Source organism: Asparagus officinalis, chromosome 1 (assembly GCF_001876935.1).
Source record: "Asparagus officinalis chromosome 1, Aspof.V1, whole genome shotgun sequence".
NCBI lineage: Eukaryota > Viridiplantae > Streptophyta > Magnoliopsida > Asparagales > Asparagaceae > Asparagus > Asparagus officinalis.
The window spans coordinates 31,808,161-31,832,808 of NC_033794.1; the positions used below are offsets into that span (position 1 = coordinate 31,808,161).

At 41.4% G+C, this 24,648-nt stretch overlaps 1 protein-coding gene across 4 annotated transcripts in view; it reads right to left on the bottom strand.

The window, feature by feature from the left end:
• The window catches only part of LOC109822435 (SNARE-interacting protein KEULE-like), a 51,026-nt gene continuing 34,520 nt past the window's right edge, over nt 8,143-24,648 (bottom strand). For 3 of the 4 annotated variants that reach the window (XM_020388632.1, XM_020388640.1, XM_020388647.1), the window contains 6 exons: nt 23,691-23,807; nt 23,509-23,583; nt 23,133-23,350; nt 17,048-17,138; nt 16,851-16,940; nt 8,143-8,493 (listed from right to left, as the gene is read on the bottom strand). In XM_020388632.1, coding sequence (XP_020244221.1) covers nt 8,455-8,493; nt 16,851-16,940; nt 17,048-17,138; nt 23,133-23,350; nt 23,509-23,583; nt 23,691-23,807 — 630 coding nt within the window. In that variant the 3' untranslated portion in view covers nt 8,143-8,454. The remainder of the gene's footprint in view (nt 8,494-16,850; nt 16,941-17,047; nt 17,139-23,132; nt 23,351-23,508; nt 23,584-23,690; nt 23,808-24,648) is intronic. The other variant, XM_020388653.1, reaches the window with a different exon arrangement.

The following is a 24,648-nucleotide window of genomic DNA, read 5'->3' on the forward strand; positions in this document are numbered from 1 at the left end:
TACATCTTGAGTCTATATGCAATATTGAAGAGGTTGTAGCTTCACCCGACTCTCTTCGTCGGATCCCTCACTAAAACTAGATACGAATGTCGTTGAACTTTATTTTGTTTCTTCCCGATGATCTACTCACTGTCATGACTGTAGCGTTTCAGCTTTCTGATAGGGAAGACAAAGGATCAATGCTTCGAACTTCCTCTATCAAACTCAAATTTCAACTGAACTCAATTGGGTTTGACCGTGGTTGAGTTCATTGAGGTGTTGTGCTACTGACGCGCCTTCTGCGTTTCTCAGATTGAATAATCGCCTCATCAAATGAACTTTATTCGTGACTGATGGCTTCTCATACATATTTGAGAGTGTTGTCATAAAACCCGTCATGGTCTTTTCCTTCATAATTATTAAACGCCAACATTATAAGTCAACGTCAATCTGATAACTCTGAGGGTTGTCTGTCTAGAAGGTTCCACTTATCTTCCTTCATAGAATCCGTTTCTTCCCCAAAAGGGGTTGATACAGATTTTCTGTACATATAATCTCTATCTGTATTTTTCAGAAATCCAAAATTTATTCCATCAAACTTTTCTAATCTCACATTTCCTTCATCTCGCGCCATTGCTCCCAATTGAATCTGACTTCTTCTAAATCGTTTCAGGCTCTGATACTCAGTTGTTGGGAAATACCTGGGGCTATGCTAAACCCCTAAAAATAGCAAGAAACACAGTATAGGAAAAGTACACCAAGATTTAATGAGGTTCGGTAATATTGCTTACGTCTCAGGAGCGATACAATTAATTTTCTTTATAATCAACTAGAAATTACAATGCAGAGCCAGATCTTAAACTTGAGATCTCTCAATTAAATACAAATCACACTGTAGCTATAGTGGTTGATTCCCCTCTTTAAATCCCCTCTAATTTCCCTTCTTTAAATCCCCCCCCCACCCCAACCGAATCTCACTGTTTAGCGGCTGAAAGAGAGAAAGAGAGATCCGTGAGAGGGAGGAGAAGCACACCGCCGCCAAATGGGAAAAACACGAGAGAGAGAGAGAGATGTCACACCGAGGAGAGGAGCTCTGGGTTCCCTTTATAAGCGGAACCCTAATCGACAGTGCTGGCGACAGGCTGTCACCAGCCAAGCGTGCTCACGACCTCGCATGCGCAGGCGCACACGGGAAATTAGAGGGGATTTAAAGAGGGGAATCAACACTATAGCTACAGTGTTGATTTGTATTTATTGAGAGATCTCAAGTTTAAGATCTGCTCTTGCATTGTAATTTCTTGTTGATTAATAAGAAATTAATTGTATCGCTCCTGAGGACGTAAGCAATATTACCGAACCTCATTAAATCTTGGTGTACTTTTCTCTATACTGTGTTTCTTGCTATTTTTAGGGGTTTAGCATAGCCCCAGGTATTTCCCAACAACTGGTATCAGAGCCTGAAACGATTTAGAAGAAGTCAGATTCAATTGGGAGCAATGGCCGCAGATGAAGGAAATGTGAGATTAGAAAAGTTTGATGGAATAAATTTTGGATTCTGAAAAATACAGATAGAGGATTATATGTATCAGAAAATCTGTATCAACCCCTTTTGGGGGAAGAAACCGGATTCTATGAAGGAAGATAAGTGGAACCTTCTAGACAGACAAACCCTCAGAGTTATCAGATTGACGTTGACTTATAATGTTGCGTTTAATATTATGAAGGAAAAGACCATGACGGGTTTTATGACAACACTCTCAAATATGTATGAGAAGCCATCAGTCACGAATAAAGTTCATTTGATGAGGCGATTATTCAATCTGAGAACGGCAGAAGGCGCGTCAGTAGCACAACACCTCAATGAACTCAACACGGTCACAACCCAATTGAGTTCAGTTGAAATTGAGTTTGATGAGGAAGTTCGAGCATTGATCCTTTTGTCTTCCCTATCAGAAAGCTGAAACGCTACAGTCATGACAGTGAGTAGATCATCGGGAAGAAACAAAATAAAGTTCAACGACATTCGTGATCTAGTTTTAAGTGAGGAGATCCGACGAAGAGAGTCGGGTGAAGCTACAATATGCAGGGCCATGAACATAGCAGTTATTGTCTTTTGAAATTCCCCTTTAAGAACTCTATCTTTTCCATCCATCACTTTTTGGTGATTATTCCTCCATTTTATGATGGTATCAGATTGCATAGACCGACTAGCTCTTATGGCAGAATTCAATGAACTCAACACGGTCACAACCCAATTGAGTTCAGTTGAAATTGAGTTTGATGAGGAAGTTCGAGCATTGATCCTTTTGTCTTCCCTATCAGAAAGCTGAAACGCTACAGTCATGACAGTGAGTAGATCATCGGGAAGAAACAAAATAAAGTTCAACGACATTCGTGATCTAGTTTTAAGTGAGGAGATCCGACGAAGAGAGTCGGGTGAAGCTACAACCTCTTCAATATTGCATATAGAGTCAAGATGTAGAAATTCAACTAGAGGGAACAGACGAGGCAAATCAAACTACAGAGGTAGATCAAAGGACATGAGGTCCAAGTTAAAGAATCCAAGCAATAACTCGAAGGCTATCGAGTATTGGAATTGTGGAAAGACCGGGCATTACAAGAATCAGTGCAAGAGTGCATAGAAGGAGAAGGAGAGGAAGACAGAGGTGAATGTCACTTCCACCTCAAGAGGAGATGACGCATTGATATGCTCTTTGGAGAGCAAAGAGGAATATTGGGTGTTAGATTTAGGAGCGTCGTTCCATGCTACTTCTCATAAAGAATTCCTTCGAGAAGTATGTTCCCGAAAATCTTAGATATGTATACCTTGGTGATGATCAACTATGTACTATTGTGAGTAAATGTGTAGTGAAAATTAAGTTGAACGGGTCAGTATAAGAGCTGAAGGATGTCAGGAATATTCCCGACCTTAGAAAGAACTTAATATCTGTAGGCCAGTTGGCTGGCGAAGGATACACTATGACCTTCCATAGAGATGATTAGAAGATCTCAAAGGACACAATGATGATTGTCCGAGGTAAGAAGACTAGTACCCTGTATATGACAGTATGTGCACATTGTTTGATCTCAGTTGCATCAGGCAATGAGACTTCAAAGCTGTGGTACCAGAGATTCGATCATATGAGTGAGAAGGGGATGAATATCATGCACACAAAGAGAAAACTCCTAGGATTGCAGTCAGTGAAGATGGATATGTGTGAAGAATAAATACTTGGAAAGCAGAAAAGTGCCAGCTTTCAGACAAGAGGCAGACCCCCTAGGAAGGAGAAGCTAGAGCTCGTTCACTCAGATGTTTGGGAACTAACCACCACCGCGTCCATTGGTGGGAAACACTACTTCGTGAATTTTATCGATGATCACTCTCAGAAAGTGTGAGTCTACTTTCTGAAGCATAAGTCAGAAGTATTTGAGGCTTTCAGGAGATGGAAAGTCATGGTCGAGAATGAGAACCGTCTGAGAATAAAGAAGCTCAGAACCGATAATGGCGATAAGTATGAAGACACCGGTTTCAAAAAGTTTTGCTATGAGCATAGGATCAGAATGGAGAGAACCATGCCCGGCATGTCTCAGCAAAATAGTGTAGCTCAGCAGATGAACAAAACATTGACAGAGAGAGCCAGAAACATTCAGATACAGTCAGGCCTACCGAAATAATTCTGGATAGAAGCAGTCAATACAGTAGCTTACTTGATTAACCGAGGTCCATCGGTTCCATTGGAGCACAGAATAACAGAGGAGATATGGTGCAGAAAGGAGGTAAAACTCTCACATCTCAAAGTTTTCGGTTGTGTAGCTTATGTGCATATTAGTGATCAAGGTAGGGATAAACTTGATCCCAAGTCAAAGAAATACACTTTCATCGGCTATGGTGAAGATGAGTTCAGCTACCGTATTTAGGACAATGAAAACAAGAAGGTGATCGGGAGCAGAGATGTTATATTCAATGAGAAGGTGATGTACAAGGACATACACAAGACAGATGAGTCAAAGAGATAGTCAATATTTGTAGATGCAGATGATGTCCTGAGTAACCTCTTAGAAGAACCCAATGCACAAGGTCCTCAGCCAAAAGAGCCTATTGGACAGAATGGTGCGCAGGAGCCTGACGCACCAGCTCTGATGTTGAGAAGATCTTTTCGTCCTCCTGTGCCTAACATGAGATATATGAACTATCTGTTGCTGACAGATAGATGTGAGCCTAAAAGCTACGATGAATCTTGTCAAAGTGGAGATGTGAGCAAGTAGGATCTTACCATAAAAGATGAGATGGAGTCTCTCATCTCAAACCAAACGTAGGAACTAGCTGAGTTGCCCACAAGTAGGAAGGCACTCCACAACAAATAGGTGTACCAGGTGAAAGAGGAGGATGATAGCTCCAGAAGATATAAAACCTGATTAGTTGTCAAAGGATTCCAGCAGAAGGAAGAAATTGACTACACTGATATTTTTGCTCCCGTGGTGAAGCTAAATACTATCAGGACAATGATGAGTATTGTAACTATTGAAGATCTTTATCTCGAGAAGTTGGACGTGAAGACGACATTTCTTCACGGAGATCTAGAAGAGGAGATATACATGCATCAACCAGAAAGTTTCTCAGAAGAAAAGAAGGAGAACCTGGTGTACAGACTCAAGAAAAACTTGTATTGTCTGAAACAAGCCCCAAGGCAGTGGTATAGAAAGTTTGACGGCTTCATGCACAAGGAAGATTTCCAGAAGTGCAACACCGACCACTGTTGCTACTTCAAAAGATATCAATCCAGCTATATCATCCTATTGCTGGATGTTGATGATATGTTGGTTGCAGGTACAGATATGGATGATATCAGGAGTTTGAAGCAGCAGTTGTCAAAGGAGTTTGACATGAAAGACTTGGGTCCAGCAAAGAAGATCATTCAGGAGTTTGAAGCAGCAGTTGTCAAAGGAGTTTGACATGAAAGACTTGGGTCCAGCAAAGAAGATCATTGGAATGCAAATCACGAGAGATAATTGACATGAAAGACTTGGGTCCAGCAAAGAAGATCATTGGAATGCAAATCACGAGAGATAAGAAGAGAGGTCTCTTGCAGTAATCTCAGACAGAGTACATCAACCGTGTTTTGTAGAGATTCAATATGGGCGACGCCAAGCCAGTGAGCACACCCTTGGCTAGTCACTTTCGCCTATCAAATGATCAATCTCCTCAAATGGAAGAAGAGAAAGAGAGTATGACTAATGTTCCTTACGTCTCAGCCATTGGAAGCTTGATGTACACAATGGTCTGTACAAGGCCAGACATTGGCCATGCAGTGGGAGTGGTCAGCCGGTTCATGTCGAATCCAGAAAAAGCTCATTGGGAAGCGGTCAAGTGGATTCTGAGGTATCTACGAGGCACTACACATAAGTGTTTGCACTTTGGTAAGAGAAAGGTGGAAGTGCAAGGGTACATAGATGCAGATTTTGGCGGTGAAGTCGATCACCGAAAAAAGCACCACCGGTTATGTATTCACTGTCAGAACTACAACTGTTAGTTGGATGTCACAGATACAGAAGATTATCACTCTATCCACCATAGAAGTTGAGTATGTAGCAGTGATTGAAGCTAGCGAAGAGATGATATGGTTTTAGGGTTTATTAACATAGCTAGGATTCAAACAGGAGAAGAATGTTTTGCACAGTGATAGTCAGAGTGAGATACACTTGGCTAAGAATTTCACATTTTATTCTAGAATGAAGCATATTGGGATTCGGTACCACTTCATGAGACCCCTGTTGGAAGATGACGTGTTGAAACCGGAGAAGATTCTAGAAAGTAAGAATCCACCAGATATGTTAACAAAGACGGTGACCATTCAGAAACTGGAGTTGTGCGTAACTTTAGTTGGCCTTCATGCATAAGTGATGAGGGTGGAGCCACATAGGAGAAGGTGCTTGCTGAGATAGCCTCCTGACGGCGGTTTAGTCTCCAAGTGGGAGATTGTTGGTTTGGGTGTAGACCAAACCTGTCAGGCGAGCTCGAGGAGGTGAGGAGCTCCGTCAGGCGAGCGCGAGATCAACTCAGGCGAGGTCGACCTAGGCGGGGTTGGTTCTGGCGAGCTCGAGTGCTCATGCTTTAGGCGAGGTCGAGCGCAATTCAAGCGAGGTTGAGGCGTAGGCGAGCGTGTGCGCCCGCAGGCGAGGTCGTGAGCCACGGCCTTAGCTGTGACAGCCTGTCGCCAGCCTGTGATTAGGGTTCCCTATAAAAGGGAACCCAGAGTCCTCTCTCTGGTGTGACAATCTCTCTCTACACTCTCGTTGTTTTCCCTTTGTCCGGTGGTGTGCTTCTCCTACGCTCTTGCGGTCTTCTCTTTCTCTCTTTTCAGACCTAAACAGTAGAGATTTTGGGGGGAAGGGGGGGGGGGGGGTTAAAGAAAGGCGAAAATTAGAGGGGATTTAAAGATGGGGAATCAACACTATAGCTACAGTGTTGATTTGTATTTATTAAGAGATCTCAAGTTTGAGATCTGCTCTTGCATTGTAATTTCTTGTTGATTAATAAGAAATTAATTGTGTGGCTCCCGAGAACGTAAGCAAGTTTGTCGAACCTTGTTAAATATTGTATACTTTTCTCTATACTGTGTTTCTTGTTGTTTTTAGGGGTTTAGCATAGCCCCGGGTATTCCCCAACAGTTTCTCCAGAAATTGGAATGAAGAGAAAGATCGGCACATAATATGATTCTTATGCGTTTAATTTATATTGCTCATATTTCCCATCACTTGCTTGTTTGGAATACCAACTCATCTTTGGGTATTATTGGCTGTTGGAGCGTCCATCTCTGTATAACTCGAAGAAGATGATGACCAGAGTTGAGCCATCTTTGTTAGTTAGAGCCCCTTGGAAAACGCGATCGTACGCCATATCTTCTCAGGACAAAACTTTAAAACCGCCCTATTTGCAAACTTAATCCCAAAAACCAAGTTGTTTCTTCTTTATTTGCAAAAAAACGCCCTAGTTTCAGAAAAAGTTCACAAACTTCACGGGACTTCAACTCCTGTGAAGTTTGTGAACTTTTTTTTCAAAAACCGACCTGGTTTCAGCCTCAAGGCTGAAACCAGGTCGTTTTTTGCAAATAAATGTGAAACATGTTGGTTTTTGAGATTAAGTTTGCAAATAGTGCTGTTTTGAAGTTTTGTCCTATCCTCTCAAGAGTTGATAAATAAACAAGTAGCCCCTTTAGTACTCTTTCCATACATGTAGGGGATGCAGATACACCCGTCAAACCAAATGAGAGTTGGCTCTTTTGACTTTTCACGCCTTAGAAAATTTATTTTCATAGAAAGACAAAAAAGGAGCTTTATACAAAATTTTCTCAAGTTTGCTAACTATGACTGCGGACTTGCGGTGGCGACACCGTTATGTGACTGACACTCGACGAATTTGTAGACATGAATCGGCGAACAAAGCTATAAATTAAGAGGTTCCTAAATTTGTACTGATTATATGCTGTTTGATTCGGACGCAACTAAACTTCTCGATCGATTTCTCCGCCATCGCTGTAGATGGCGTCTTATCACCATTACTCCCAAGAAAAATGTGATCCATTTTCAACAAGCAGATAGCAATTTGTGCTTGAATTTGTAGGAAGCAAGATGGATGGACTGCTGGTAATAACTTCATATTCAACAAAGCCATGCGAAATCACCATCAACCGACATCCAAGATAGCTTACTATCTTGCTTTCTGGATAGGTTCTGCAGCATCCAAGCGAGCTCTCAAGCTCAACGCAACCGTCCGGAAAAGGGGGATCTCTGACCTGATCACCACGAGCGAGCACAGTAACAGTGGAGTGATACTTGGTTTTTTGTATTTTGGGATTTTTAGGATTTTTGTGCACAGGTGGAGTCCTCTTACGGACTTATGTACAATTTTTGCGTTAAACTATACTGATGTGAGCTATTAATTTTTCTCTTCTTTGCATACTCCTTTTGTACATCTAAGGGTGATTTTACTTTGCTCCTTTATTGTGTAGAGTGACAACATAGGTCCGTTCCTCTTACCAATTTAGGAATCATCGTTAAATCACTTCAAGATATAGATATCTATAAATACTTTTAACTACTTAATATTTATACAATGATAGGCGGCCTTGCACTATTTTTACTTCAAAAAAAAAAAAAAAAAGATGAAAACAAGAGAACCGTGATCCCACATTACAAAATGCCCCATCAAAAGGATAAATGTGACAAATTTCTGAACCTCTTGACATCCTTTAACAACTTATCTTGACAATGGTAACATTTTATATCACAGATATAATATTTTACAATTCACATCACCCTGCTGGATGGAACAATTTCAGGTAGTTGCTCCGGAGATCATGATCTACCTGCTGATCGCGAAAGGCAAAGTCAAAATTATAACACTGAGCTTCACTTCATTTTTATTGAAAGGTTGACACTGTAATGAGAACTCGTATTATATGCAACGATGGTGGATCAGACATGAACACCATTTGTGGTCAAAAGCTTCAATTTCTGCAATAAAAATCCAGAAATCCGAAGAAAGAGTTAAGCAGGTTACGATCATGCCAGTAATAAACTTTAAGCCGTGAGAAAGATAATAGCTGGGACTTCATCAGGTTTCTAGTAATAACAGGATCATGCTGCTTGATTTATTCTATGGACAATTCTCACAAAAACCAACCTAAAATTTGGTCAATTTTGAGACAAGCCCTTTAAACTTTTAAAAAAATGTAACTTAACAACCCCCACCACCCCCACCCCCCACTCCTTAAGTTGGGCGGTCTTTACGAAAACCCACAAATGGTTTCAAAATTTCAACTAACTCCCTAATGGAGTCAGATGTACCGCTAAAAATAATTAAAATGGCATTCAGAAATTCACACTCTAATTATTAAATTAAATTATTTCATCATTAACTAATGTAATTAAATCCCTAAACTGGACTAAAATTAAGGGGGGTTTTGTGAAACTTACCATTAAAAGTATTAAAAGGTCATGAAAGGGGCTATGTTTCCATCAAGAGCATTTTTACATGCACAGTCAGATCTGCAGTGTTAATTAGAGGGGTTACCTGACAAAACTTAAGGAGGATAAAATGATATTTTTAATTTGTACGGGGTTATCTCGGGGAAAAAAGCCAAACTTTTCTTCTTCTTCTTTTGTTTTTTTTTGGGGGGTGGTGGGGGGTGGGGGTGGTGGGGGTTGCAAAATTTATATGGAGACTCATTCACCATAGATGCATCTAATCGGATAACATTGCTTCACCATCTGTACTACTTATAAAAAAGGATTGAGATATTAAAACTTTTAATTGACTCTTTTACCCTTCCAATTTTTGATAATTCTCAATAATAACTTGAAATTTATTCAATTCATTGTATTTATTACACTATAGTTATTGTTACAATAAACATGAGAACTAATATTAAAACTAAATATATGTTATAAATTTTAATCATATTCCTCAAATTTTATTCAATTCATTCTATTTATTACACTATAATTATTCTTTCACTAAACATAAGAACTGATATATATTATAAATTTTAATCATATTAGTCTTATGTTAAGTAAGATAAAATAGTTCACTTTAGATAATAGATATTATACAATAAATATACAATTTTAATATATAAGATAATAATATCATAGCTATTTATAAATTATATCACAATTTCAAATAATTTAATATTTAATTAAAAATCTAACATCTAATCTAATATTATAATATATTGATGTGTGCGCCTGATGTATAAAAAATTCATGGAGGGGAATACTAATATAAATGTTACCTCTTGATGTAGTCTAGAAATATCATATAAATTATCATAATATATATTACTAACTATTGTAATATACTTATCATAGTATTGGATATGAGATAATTCTGAACATGTGGAATTCTGATCAGTGTGGGAAGCTATTATATTTGCTCTTAACACTAGATGTGGGAAGGTAATTTTTAAAGAAGATGCGGATGCAATAATTAGAGATATCCATAATGGGGCGGAACACTTGATTTTTGGACACTTTGTGGATGATATTCAGAGATATTTCACATGACTCGAGGAATGAGATTTCTAGGCAGTTCATCGAATAGAGAATGTGACGGCTAGCGTGCTGGTCCAAAGAGCTAAGGGAATTTATGATTTTGTGGCTTGGCTCAAAAAATGACTATTATTTTTACACAATGTCTTACCGTCTGATAAGGAGCAACATTAATCCACATTCTTTTGCTGTGCTTCTGGATTTTCGGTTTAGTTTGGACGTGTCTTAATATTTCTTTTTCATGTAAAAAGTATTGCAATACAAGAATTAAATCCTAGCTAACAAAGTAACTTATAGCATCTCCCTTTCTGAACCTACTAATAGTGCATTTTTTATACAAATACTAGTGAGAAAATGAATCCATAATTAAAGCATTCATGTATCTTCTACTTACCCGACTAATCACATATATATATATATATATATATATAATATAATACTATATATTATATTATATATATGAGAAAAATGGGTATACTTGGTACCAAGCATAAATTTTGTGTCTTGGTAGTGATGGTCTCATTTACCCATCCACTCATTCAGATTAGGGGACCACATGTTAACCCATGTGAATGTGGTCCCCCATTTGAATGAGTGGAGGATATATGCCACCTCACTACCAAGCACAAATTTTGTGCTTGTACGCAAGCCATACCCAATCCTTATATATATATATAATATATATTATATATATATATTATATATATATTATATATTATATTAAAGAGTTGCATAACAGTATTCGATATTGGATGCTCAAATGCACAAAAGAAAAAACAAAAAGAATCAAAAGAAAAAAAATGGAGGAAATGACAATTTTGATAGTGGAGTTAGTCCCTCCATTATAGTAACTAGGATACCTCACAGTCAACAAGATTTCACAGGCGATAATTGAGAGAGAAGTTTGTATTGTTTTTCTTTATAGGAAACAAACAGATCTATGACCGATTTCACCTCTGATTTATGAAAAAACATCAATCTATTAGTTATACAACTATGCAAATCCGTGGAGAGAAAATTTAATATAAATGTCAAAAAATTCATGGCGAGTGAGTGACTAGGGGCTCTGTTTGAGTCTTCCTTGTCATTGTTCTAAAAAAAAAAGTCATGGCGAGTACAATATGTCAATATTAGATGACCTTCGAATGTTTTAGTCTCATATCCTTACTTAATATACATTATGTGCAAAGCACATGTTACATACTAGTCAATGTAAAAGGAAAAATGATATGACATACACACACACCAGTGGATAAAATTATTTCATTTAACAAATATTAGTTAAGTATTGAAAGATTTCAGTTTGAGAAACAAACAGAACAAACAATGATAATGATTGTTGACATATTAGTAATATATATGGACTTATTTGTAAGTTGTGTAGGGGCCTATATAAGCCCAAGAGATCTCATAGTAAGAGTTAGGGTTTTCACATTCTTTATGGTATCAGAGCCACCAAAACCCTAGCCGCCGCCCCCCCCCTCCATCCACCGAAAAGGCCCCCCGCCCCCTGCTTCAATCCTCCCCCATCGCAGCCCCTACCCCCTTAGCGCAAGCACCCCATCCACCGGAAACCCCCCCCCCACCTTTGGCTCAGGCCTTGCTTCAATCCCTTCAGCCGCCAGCCCCATCGCAGCCCCTTACCCTAGCGCGCAGCCCCCACACAGTCCCCCATCGTAGCCGCAGCCCCAGGCAGCCCCCTCCCCCGATCGCAGCCCCCCTCCACGGACAGCCCCCCCACTTATCCCCGGTGCCACCATGTCGAACCATAGAGTTTGGCATGGGTTCCCTCGATTCAGTCCTCAAACTGATGACAGGAAGAGTATATATCTCACAGCGATGAGATATATAATTGTTTTTGGTTCTTGTTTCCTCTGAGAAACGGGAATTTGTTTGAGCTCCTACTCTTGTTGTGCAGCAGAGGTGCTGCCGAAATTTTCACTGCACACAACAAGGGTCGGAAGAGAAGGTGAACAGGTGGTGGGTCTGAAGCCTATTCGATGGAGGAGATCATCAAGAAGTTGAACCCTGCGGAGGTGTCAACTTTGATGAAGTTGATGAAGTTGTCGGCTGATGAGAGCGCGACAAGGCCATCGAAGAAGTTGGAGCTTCCGACCATCGATCTGAAGCTTGATGGACCGAGTACTTACCTGAGTTGGTCACGGCGGGTGAGATACACCCTTGCAGGGAGGAACCTGGAGGGTTACTTGACAGGAGAGAAGAATGAGGACTCGGGAGGACGAGATGAGTGGAAGTCTACTCATATGTTGGTGTACATCTGGCTCAACTCGTTGGTCCCGACGATCGCCGCCACGGTGGATGGCATTGAGAAGGTGAAGGACGTCTGGGAGAAGTTGAGGAGGACCTATGATGGAGTGGGGAATAACCTGAGGGTGTTCCAGATTAAATGAGAGATCAACGCCACAGTCCAGGGAGAGAGGATTGTACAGGAATATGCCACAAAGCTGGAGCGTCTGTGGCTAGATTATGATCACTTCTCCCCCCGGGCGAGATGCAAGGACCCGGGATGTAAAGAGCGGGAGGCCTTTTTACAGGAGAGGACTATGGTATTTCTCAAGGAATTGACATCAGAGTTCGCCCAGCGAATTGCATTACTGCTAGCTCAGCCGAAAATTCCCACGCTTGAGGAGACTGTCTCGGCTATGATCCAGGAGGAGACTCGCATTAGGCTGCAGGCAGGGACATGTGGACTTCCTGTGGTGAAGTTAGCACTGACAGCATCTAGCAACACTGGATCCAGGGGAGAGACTCGGCAGTGCTACAACTGCGGTGAAGTGGGTCATCTAAGGCATGCTTGCACCAAGCCACCCAAGAAAGGAGATTCGGGTGGACGTAGACAGTTCGGAGGGGGGGCGTGATCGTGCGTGGCTGTGGAGGTCGACGAGGTGGAAGAAGAGCAGACAACCGGGCGAATCTGATGGTAGCAGAAGGAGGAGAAGAAGCTGAGGTGGTCTTTACTGAGGAGGATCAGACGCTCCTGGCGATACTCAGGAGGAAGCAGAAAGTAGCAAGGGATGGAGACATGAGGAGTGGGACAGAAGAGGCATCCACGTCATTCTTCGCTAGAGGCAACACTGCTACCTATGCTCATCCAACCAAAGGTACTGATGACATACATGCTCTTGCTTCTATGTCTCCCGACAGATCATCAGAATGGATAGTCGACTCCGGTGCGTATCGACATGTGACAGGTAATGCTAGTGAGTTCCCATCATATACTCACCTAGCATCGCCTGATAGTATTCAAACAGCTGATGGTACATTTCAGCCACTGGTTGGTAAGGGTACAGTCGATTGTACAGGTTCTGTAACTTTGTCCAATGTTTTGCATGCTTCTTCCTTTCCAGTCAATCTTTTGTCCATTAATACTATCATCCTCCAACTAAAATGTATTGTTTCTTTTGATATTCCCAAGGTGATCTTCCAGGAGAAGGGGACAGGGCGGAGACTTGGGACTGACACATGACGTAGTGGACTGTGGTATCTGGATCGTGAAGGGCTGGATTCAGCATTGGTGTCAATGATAGAGAGAGCAGATGTAGGATCTGAGATGAGTGCTGAGAGTGTTTTGATGCTTCATCACCAGCATTTGGAACACTCATCCTTTAGTGTTTTAAGTAGGTTGTATCCATCTCTATTTGAGAAAGCAAATAAGCAGAACCTTGTGTGTGATGCATGTGAGTTTGGAAAGCTTACTAGAAGTTCTTATGTAAGTTCTGGTCATAGAAGTTCTCGTGCATTCGACCTGATACATTCAAATGTTTGTGGGCCTTGTTCCACAAGTTTTATGAATGGATACAAGTATTTTATTACCTTTATTGATTGTTTCTCCCGCGTTACTTGGTTGTACCTGATGAAAAATAAGAGTGAAGTGTTTGGTTGCTTTCAAAACTTTTATAGGTATGCTCAGACTCAATACGACGCTGTGGTGAAGGTATTGAGATCTGATAATGGGACGGAGTATACTAACAAAGCGTTTGGGGAATACTTGTCAGCTTAGGGAATATAACACCAGACTACGTGTCCATACACACCAGCTCAAAATGGAGTAGCGGAAAGAAAGAATAGACATCTTTTAGAGGTTGCTAGAAGAGCTCAAAATGGAGTAGCGGAAAGAAAGAATAGACATCTTTTAGAGGTTGCTAGAAGTATGATGATCTCTATGAATGTCCCAGAAATATTATGGGGGCAAGCAGTGTTGACCGCAGCAGCACTAATCAACAGAATGCCCTCGAGAGTGCTGGATTGGAAGTCTCCGTGTGAGTCATTGAAGGGAGATAATGGTGGGCTTCTTCCACTCAAAGTGTTTGGCTATGTGTGCTTTGTAAATGACAACAGGCCATCCGTCGGGAAGCTTGCTCCTAGAGCGGTGAAATGCATCTTTGTGGGATATTCTGCTACTCAGAAGGGATATATTTGTTGAAGCCCGGTGGAGAAAAGGCTGTTTGTGAGCATGGATGTGCACTTTCGAGAACTCGAGCCATATTACACCTGGAAGGTAACTTCATCCGTTGGTAACTCGCCTAATACTGGAAGTATGAGGCGAGAGGAGGAGAATGCTGAGAGATTGGTGAATGTGGAGAAATCAATGTCTGAGAATGGTGAGAGATCAGAGAAATCAATTTCTGTAACGATTCTTTGGGAAGAAGAATTGGTTGAGAAGGAGCAGGAGAATAAAGAAGAAGAGGAGAATGAGATAAGAGGTGTTAGGCCCACAGCTCAGGGGGAGCTACTTACCTATTGTAGGAAGGGGAAACAAATTGTGAGAACAGTACCTACAGTGCCACTGGTGCAAAGTCCCTTGCCAACGTCTGCCCCAACTCCTGAGGCACCTACACCACCACCAGATTCCTCTCAAGGTGATATCATTCCTCTTCCTACTCCTCCCACACCAATATCTGTACGGAGGACTACTCGTAGTAATGCGGGAAATCCTCCTGATAGATATGGTTGGGATCTTGCCCAGTTTGTATCATACTCTAACATCCACCCTGCACATGGAGCATTCATTACATCACTGGACTCTGTTACTATACCTAACAATTGACAGGTTGCAAAGGACCAAAAATGAAAAGCTGCTATGCACGAAGAGCTAGGGGCCCTTGAGAAGAACCGCACTTGGGAGTTAGTAAAACTACCAAAAGGGAAGAGAGCAGTTGGATGCAAGTGGGTCTTCACTGTGAAGCAGAATCCAGACGGACAGGTTGAGCGCTACAAAGCTCGTCTGGTGGTAAAATGATATAGTCAGACATATGGCATCGACTATGATGAGACTTTTGCACCAGTGGCGAAGATGAGCATTGTTCGGACCTTGATCTCTCTGACAGTAAATGGTGGATGGAAGCTACACCAATTAGATGTGAAGAATGCATTTCTTCATGGAGATCTGGTTGAAGAGGTATATATGGAAATTCCGCCAGGATTCGACACAGATCAGACAATGGGCAAGGTTTGCAGATTGAAGAAGTCTCTATATGGCCTGAAGAAATCTCCCCGTGCTTGGTTCGACAGATTTAGACGGGCTATGATAGGTATGGGATACCGCCAGATTAACACCGATCATACCGTGTTCTTTCGACGAAATGAAGGTCACATCACCATACTTACGGTATATATGGATGATATGATTATTACAGGGGATGATGAGAAGGATATTGCCCAACTTAAAGTGAGACTGGGTAAGGAATTCGAGGTGAAAGATCTTGGCTTGTTTCGATACTTTCTTAGAATAGAAATAGCTCGAGGAGCGGAGGGAATTGTCCTATCCCAGAGAAAGTATGCACTGGATCTTCTCAAAGAGACAAGGATGTTAGGGTGTAAACCTGCAACTACACCGATCGACCAGAAGTTCAAACTGGGTGCTGAAGCTGGAGAACCAGTTGATCGTGACAGATACCAAAGGCTGGTGGGCAGGTTAATCTATCTGAGTCACACAAGTCCCGATATCTCTTTTGTAGTGAGCATGGTGAGCCGCTACATGCATGATCCGAGGAAGGGTCATATGGACGATGTGTACCAGATTCTGAGATATTTAAAGAGTGCCCCCGGAAAGGGGCTGATATTCAGAAAGAATGGACATGTGAGCATCGAGAGTTATTGCGACTCTGATTGGGCTAGCTGTGCTGATGACAGGAGGTCCACATCAGGATACTGTATTTTTATAGGAGGCAACTTAGTCTCGTGGAAGAGCAAGAAGCAGTCAGTGGTGGCGAGATCAACAGCTAAGGCAGAGTATAGAGCTATGGCCTTAGGAGTTGCTGAGTTACTATGGTTGAAGAGTATGCTGGTGGAACTAAAGCTGGATCAAGGAACTAAGATGAAGTTGTGGTGTGATAACAAGTCAGTTATCAGTATCGCCAACAACCCAGTGCAGCATGATAGAACAAAACACATCGAGATCGATAGGTTCTTCATCAAAGAGAAGTTGGATAGTGGACTACTGGAGCTAAATCATGTTTCAACTAAGGACCAGACAGCAGATTGTCTGACTAAAGGACTTAGCTCATTAGATATGATTAGAGGATGTGACAAGATGGGCTTAATGGTTATCTTTCGTCCACCTTGAGGAGGAGTGTTGACATATTAGTAATATATAAGGACTTATTTGTAAGTTGTGTAGGAGCCTATATAAGCCCAAAAGATCTCATAATTAGAGTTAGGGTTTTCACATTCTTTAATAATGTAGACGGAAAAGAAATTTGGCTTTTTCATAGAGTTATAGTTCACAATATAGAGTCACTAGCAATGCACATCATGCTAGAATTCTTAAGAACTACCAAAGGCTGACATCATACACTCACCGTAATAAACTGTGGAGGATCATCCAGACTAGAAGATCCAAGGACAACTTCCCTGTTAAGTTTATTTGTGAGCTTGTGGACTGCACGGAGCTGGTCAAAGAAAAATGGAAGAACAAAGATTTATTAATGATGCAATGGAAATATGAGGAGCAAACCATGTAAACAAGCATGAAAACAAATGAACATGAATTCTCTACCTCAGATCGAGTGGCCCCACCAATTATGAAGACAAAAATTCGCTGTCCCATCTTCCTGAAATCAGCAACTGCATGCTTCAATACGGAATCACTGCAAAAAACACTCAAAATGAGCATATTAGCATAGAAGCGGAGAGTATCATCAGTTATCTGAAAGAAAAATCTGAATGTTTGATATGCTCGGAAGAACCATGTGAGAAGCATGGAATAAAATTATTCTAGAAAAAGGGCAAACACACATGTACATACACAGGCACACGCCGGCACCCATAAAGACACATGTATGTATGTGTTGGTCTTGAGAGTGGAGACCCAAACCTAGAATCAAAATCAACAATTGCATGAAAATTCAAGATAGGCTATGGGTGTGGTCTGCGCCACATCAGGGTATGGCAGAATCTGTCCTGTCTGTCATGGGTGTGGTCGGCGCCACACCAGGATGTGACATAGTCTGTCCTGTCTGCCATGGGTGTGGTCTGCGCCACACCAGGGTGTGGCAGACTCGTTTTAGAATCCTAATCTGTTTGGGATTGTGTTTTGTTATAAATAGAAACACGTCCCTTTAGGGTTTAAGAGAGAAAAAGAGCACGAAAAAAAGAGGGTTTTTGAGGGCTCTTTGAGGTTAGAAATCTTAGAGAGAGAGAGGCCAATTGTAAGCATTATAATCTTCTTCAAGTAATCAAAGAATTATGTGGTGTGGCTCCCGAGGACGTAGGCACGTTGCCGAACCTCGTTAAATCTGGTGTGTTCTTTCTTGTTTACTTTCCTACAAGTTTTTATCTTTGATTTGTGGTGAATTTCTTTCTTGCTCAACTCTCAAACATAAGATCCGGAAGGGTACAAATTTGATTTGATTATTTTAAATCCCCAACAACTGGTATCAGAGCTTCGTTCAGCAATTTGTGTGAAAGTCATGATAGAGGAAAACAAATCAAAGATCGAGAAGTTTGACGGTTCAGATTTTGCCTACTGGAAGTCGCAGATGGAGGACTATCTGTATTAAAAGGACTTGTATTGCCCGTTGATGGGCAAGGAAAAGGGTCAGAAGAAAGAGGAGTCAGATGGTGATTGGGAGATACTGGATAGGAAGGCTCTAGGGCAAATCCGGTTGTCGCTCGTCAAATCAGTAGCCCACAATATTTTGAAAGAGAAGACGATGGTGGGGCTTATGGAAGCGCTCGCGAAGATGTACGAGCAACCGTCTGCAGCAAACAAGGTGCATCTCGTCAAGACTCTTTTCAACCTCAAGATGGCAGAAGGACGATCCTTCACGATGTACCTCAGCGAGTTCAACATGATTGTTGATCAACTTATCTCCGTAGACATCACGTTTGATGACGAAGTACATGCCCTTCTACTACTATCGCAGTTGCCGGATAGTTGGGCAGGTTGTGTGACGATAATCAGCAATTCGACGGGGAAGGAAAAGTTAAAGCTGAGCGAGGTTGTTAGCATGATTCTATCCGAGAAGGTTAGAAGAAAATCGTCCGAATCAGAAGGTTCAGGTTCAGCTCTAAGTTTCGAGCAGAGAGACAGAAACCAGAAGAAAGGAAACCAGAACAGGAATCGGTCAAAATCAGTGAAGAAGAGGTCGAACTCGAAGGTTAGGCCTATCAAAGGAAAATGTTGGAACTGCGGCCAGGAGGACCATATGTCTTCAGTCTGTAAAAGTCTAAAGAATGATGCGGGTGAGCAGGAGGCTCATATCGTGCAGGATGCCTTGATCCTTGCTATGGACAATGATTCGGATTCTTAGGTCATCGATTCAGGAGATTCTTTCCACGCTACTGCTAACAGGAAGCTATTTCAGAATTATGTAGCAGGGGACTTTAAAAAAGTATATTTGGGGAATAACGAGCCCTGTAATATTATTGGAAAGGGTGAAGTGTTGATTCAGATGAAGGGCTCTAAGTGGACCTTAAAGAACGTGAGACACGTGCAGAAGCTGAAGAGAAATCTTATTTCGGTGGGACAACTTGGAGCAGAAGACTATGTTTCGACATTCACAGGGGATTCGTGAAGAATCTCCAACGGTACTATGATAGTTGCTCGAGACAACAAACTAGGAACTCTCTACCTCACCTTAGATGCGAGTGACACCCTCACAATTATAGCTGGCAAAAGGAATACAGATCCGTGGCACAACAGATTAGGGCACATGAGCGAGAAGGGGATAAAGATCTTACATTCACAGGGAAAGCTAATCAGGATTGACTCCGTGGAAGTTAGGGTTTGTGAAGACTGCATCTTTAGGAAGCAGAAGAGGGTTAGTTTTCAGAAGGGTGGAAGGCCACCTAAGGCTCAAAAACTAGAGTTGATTCATACAGATGTATGGAGCCCACCTAGTATATCATCTTTTGGCGGTTCAATATATTATATCACCTTCATCGATGATCACTCGAGGAAGGTGTGAATCTACTTCATGAAGCACAAGTTAGAAGTGTTTGGAATCTTCAAGAAGTGGAAGGCCATGATAGAAAACGAGACAGATTTAAAGGTGAAATGTCTGAGATCAAATAATGGTGGAGAATACGAGCTGGAGGAGTTCAAGAGGTTCTGTGCTACTAATGGTATTCGCTTAGAGAGGACTACTCCAGGGACGCCGCAACAGAACGGCATTGCGGAGAGGATGAACATGACCTTGACAGAGCGTGCCAGGAGCATGCGATTACATGCAGGTCTGCCTAAGACATTTTGGACGGATACAATGCATACGGCAGCTTACCTTATTAATCACGGGCCATCAGTTCCATTAGATTTTGGGATTCCAGAGGAGGTTTGGAGTGAAAAGAAGATAAATCTCTCACACTTGCGGGTATTTGGTTGCATGACTTATGTTCATATCAGTGACCATATCAGAGACAAGCTAGAAGCTAAGTCACAGAAGTGCACATTCATTGGATACGGCATTGATGAGTTCGGGTATCATCTTTGGGATGAGAAGAACAGGAAGATCATCAGAAACAGGGACGTGATATTCAATGAGGAGGTGATGTACAAGAACAGGAAAAATTCCAATGATAGACAAAACAGTGGGAGCAGCACTACGGATACAGGTAGATCCGAGTACATGGATTTAGAGGAACTTTCAGATAGGGGTGATGATGTTTGTTCTGATCAGAGAATGGAGAAGGCTCCAGGTGCAGAAGAAACTACCCAAGGCGTGGAGCTTAGGAGGTCATCCAGGATACCCAAACTAAATCCCAGATATCTTTTATCTCTTAACTACCCATTGTTGACAGATAGCGGTGAGCCGGAGTGCTATGAAGAGGCAATGCAAGTGAGTGAATCTCAGCAGTGAGAGCATGTTATGCAGGAGGAGATGGATTCTCTACTCACTAATGAGACATGGGAGTTAGTCCAACTACCTGTATAGAAGAAAACCTTACATAACAAATGGGTTTATCAGGTCAAACAGGAGAGTGATGGAAGCAAGAGATTCAAGGTCAGATTAGTAGTGAAGGGGTTTTAACAGCGGGAAGGAGTGGACTACACGGAGATATTTTTCCCTGTTGTGAAACTCACAACCATTAGAGTAGTGTTGAGTTTGGTGGTTGCAGAAGAACTCTTTCTTGAGCAGTTAGATGTGAAGACTGTCTTTCATCATGATGACTTGGATGAAGAAATCTACATGAAGCAGCCTGTTGGTTTCATTGAAGAAGGAAAGAAAGAAATGGCGTGCAAGCTCAAGAAGAGCTTATATGGTTTGAAACAGGCTCCGAGATAATGGTATAAAAAGTTTGATAACTTCATGCAGAACAATGACTACAGAAGATGCAATTTGGATCATTGCTGTTATTTCAAAAATTCGAGTCCAGCTTCATTATTTTGTTATTATATGTTGATGACATGTTGGTAGCAGGACCATGTTTAGAGGAGATAAACAGTTTGAAGAAGCAGCTAGCAAAGGAGTTTGCAATGAAGGATTTGGGTGCAGCGAAGCAGATTCTAGGGATGCGAATCAGTAGGGATAAAGTTGAAGGAACATTGAGATTGAACCAAGCTGAATACATTGAGAAGGTACTTCAGAGGTTCAACATGCATAATGCTAAAGTTGTTAGCACACCCCTTAGAAGTCAATTTAAGCTATCTGATGAGCAATCGTCTAAGACAGATGCAGATAGAGAGCATATGAGCAGGGTGTCATATTCTTCGGCCATTGGGAGTCTCATGTATGCGATGGTTTGCACGAAATCGGACATCGCCCATGTAGTGGGAGTTGTGAGTAGATTTGTAAGCAATCTAGGGAAGCAACATTGGGAGGCCGTGAAGTGGATAATGCGGTACTTGAGAGGGACAACGAACAAGCCATTATGTTTCAGGAGGAAGGAATTAGTGCTGTAGGGATACGTGGATGCGGATTTCGCCGGTGATCATGATACGAGGCGAAGTACCACGGGGTATGTTTATACCTTAGCGTCGACAGCAGTGAGCTGGGTCTCACGTCTGCAGAAGATTGTGACTTTATCTACAACCGAGGTTGAGTATGTCGCGGTGACTGAAGCAAGCAAGGAGATGATCTGGTTGAACGGGTGCTTGGAAGAGTTGGATCTGAAGCAAAGGAGAGGAGTTTTTTATTATGATAGCCAGAGCGCTATACATATTTTCAAGAATCTAGTATATCAAAACAGAACGAAGCACATCGACGTCAAATATCATTTTATACGCTCGCTAGTTGAAGACGAAAAGTTGTATTTGATAAACATTTTAGGGAGTTAAAATCCGACGGACATGTTGACGAAAACAGTCACCATTAAGAAACTGGAGTTGTGCGCAACTTCAGTTGGCCTTCACGAGTAGAAGACGAAGGCGGAGCCACACTACGAGAATCGGCGAGATCGCTGGGATATTGATGATTGAAGAATGGATTTTTCAAGTAGGAGAAGATGCTTGCGAAGAAGGCGGAGTTCGGGAGAGCTCATTGATGGTGGTTTGATCTCCAAGTGGAAGATTATTGGTCTTAAGAGTGGAGACCCAAACCTAGAATCAAAATCAACAATTGCATGAAACTTTAAGACAGGCCATGGGTGTGGTCTGCGCCACACCAGGGTATGGCAGAATCTGCCCTATCTGTCATGGGTGTGGTCCGCGCCACACCAGGGTGTGGCAGAGTCTGTCATGTCTGTCATGGGTGTGGTCTGCGCCATACCAGGGTGTGACAGAGTGTCCTGTCTGCCATGGGTGTGGTCTGCGCCACACCAGGGTGTGGCAGACTCGTTTTAGAATCCTAATCTGTTTGGGATTGTATTTTGTTATAAATAGAAACACGTCCCTTTAGGGTTTAAGAGAGAAAAAGAGCACGAAAAAAAGAGGGTTTTGAGGGCTCTTTGAGGTTAGAAATCTTAGAGAGAGAGGCCAATTGCAAGCATTGTAATCTTCTTCAAGTAATCAAAGAATTGTGTGGTGTGGCTCCCGAGGACGTAGACACGTTGCCGAACCTCGTTAAATCTGGTGTGTTCTTTCTTGTTTACTTTCCTACAAGTTTTTATTTTTGATTTGTGGTGAATTTCTTTCTTGCTCAACTCTCAAACACAAGATCCGGAAGGGTACGGATTTGATTTGATTATTTCAAATCCCCAACAGTATGTATGTGAGTAAATGAGTAATGGTGTCTCTCCAAAAATGTTTGTTGGTGTGTGTTTGTAGCAGACATCTTAACTAGGTACATTGATGATCAGGGTTATATTGTCAGCAACACACCACCCAAGCTATTACCTATGATCTAAGTATGTTGATGATCTGAATTACAGTAGCTTGGATGTGTCACCCACACACACAGACACGCACACACATATAGAGTAAATCTAGAATAATTTAAGTTGATTGAGAGTTCTATCCACCAACTTTTTTATCCATGAGATTTCCTTTGAGATCCATGCCTATGTGTCATACACATCAATGCTATATTTGAGATATGTGCTTTGATGTGTATCACATGACTACACGAATCTCAAAACAAGTCTAATGTATAAAGAGGTTCATGGATAGAGATATCAATGAACTTAAGTTTATTCTAACTTTACTACACACGCACACACACACGCACACATTTCTCAATTGAAAAATTGCTGCCTCAATTAAGTACCTTGAACATCCATCATCCGAATTGCGAGGCTTAGCCCAATTTGCAGTCCGCCGTGATCTCATGGAGTGGGCAGGGGCTGAAGATGATCTTATAGAAGAGGCTTGAGCAGATTGTGCAGGACTACTACTTGAGGTTGCAGGGGCTGGAGAACTAGGTTCATTCATACATGGGTACTCATTCTTGGACAGTTCTCCTTTGCTAAGTTTCTCAATCAACTCCTACAGAAAACATAGATATCTGAAAAAGCTATATTTCTGAAAGAAAAAAAAAGAGAGATCCAAAGTCATCTTTGGTGAATCGCTCTATCACATTCATGGTATACTCTCTCGAGTAACCTAAGAATACTTTAAAGTTGCGGTTTGTAACATAACATTACCTCTATCATGGGATAAAATCTTGATAATGCCCATTCCTCCTCTTCGCTTCGTTCTTTCCTAGCCGCATGCTTTTTCTGGTAGACATATAAATGAATTGAGAACATAAAAAACTGTCCTGAAAAAAGAAAAGGGGGTGCGGGGACTATAGAAGTCTGCGTTTGACAAGCTTCAACAATTTTACCTTCTGACCATCAAATTTGAGAGAGAATCCTCCTCCAGATGCTTTTTTGGAATCTAATCCTCCCAAGTATTTCATGTTACTAACAGTATTCATATCATCCGGAGATAGTTTTGCAAGCTGGAAGGATATATAAAAATACATTATCGTAATGCTACTTGAAGATAATATATGATAGAAATATAAAGAGCCATAAAGATAATATAAAACTGACCAAAATTAATTATAAACCTTATATCAATGGTCTGCCTACGAAAATGCACCAAAAGCTTGATGCTATGCTCGTGAAAGACATAAAAATGCAGTATTTATCTATAAAGACTAAATCTGCTTATTGCCCACAAATATTCCTTTCAAACTTATAAGGAATGGTACGCTAAAAGGTTGAATATAGTTAAAAGAAAAGAGAAACCAAAGCACTCCTATGAAAGTCTAACAGACACGCTAAATGAATTCGAACTCTAAGCTGCAACTTAAGCTGGTGCACTCATGCTTCTGGGTCCATCTTCTAAATAACAGAAGCAAGATGAATATCTGACTATGCAAAAGAGAACAAAAATAGATAATAAATAATGGACATACAGGTATTATCAATGGCGTGTGCTCCACTGCGCCTCTTGCGCCCTGCCACGCAGGGCGGTGGCTAAGCGCCTCACATCTGAGGCGGCAACACCATTTTGCACCTTGCAAGTGACCTGTGTGATGACGCATCACAGGGTGTACACAAGACATACCCTTACATATTTTTGTTCTTTAACATTTCAATCATGTCCCTATATCGAATAACCATACCCCAAAAAAGAAAAACATGTTCCTACATGCTTGATTATCTATATTGTAAAATTATGTGTGTGGTGTGCACCTCTCTTCACTCAGGGGAGCAGATCACATTGTGCCTTGTGCATGTGCACGTATAGGGACTTTCCCGCATAAATGTCAACAATGGAAAAAAATAATACTT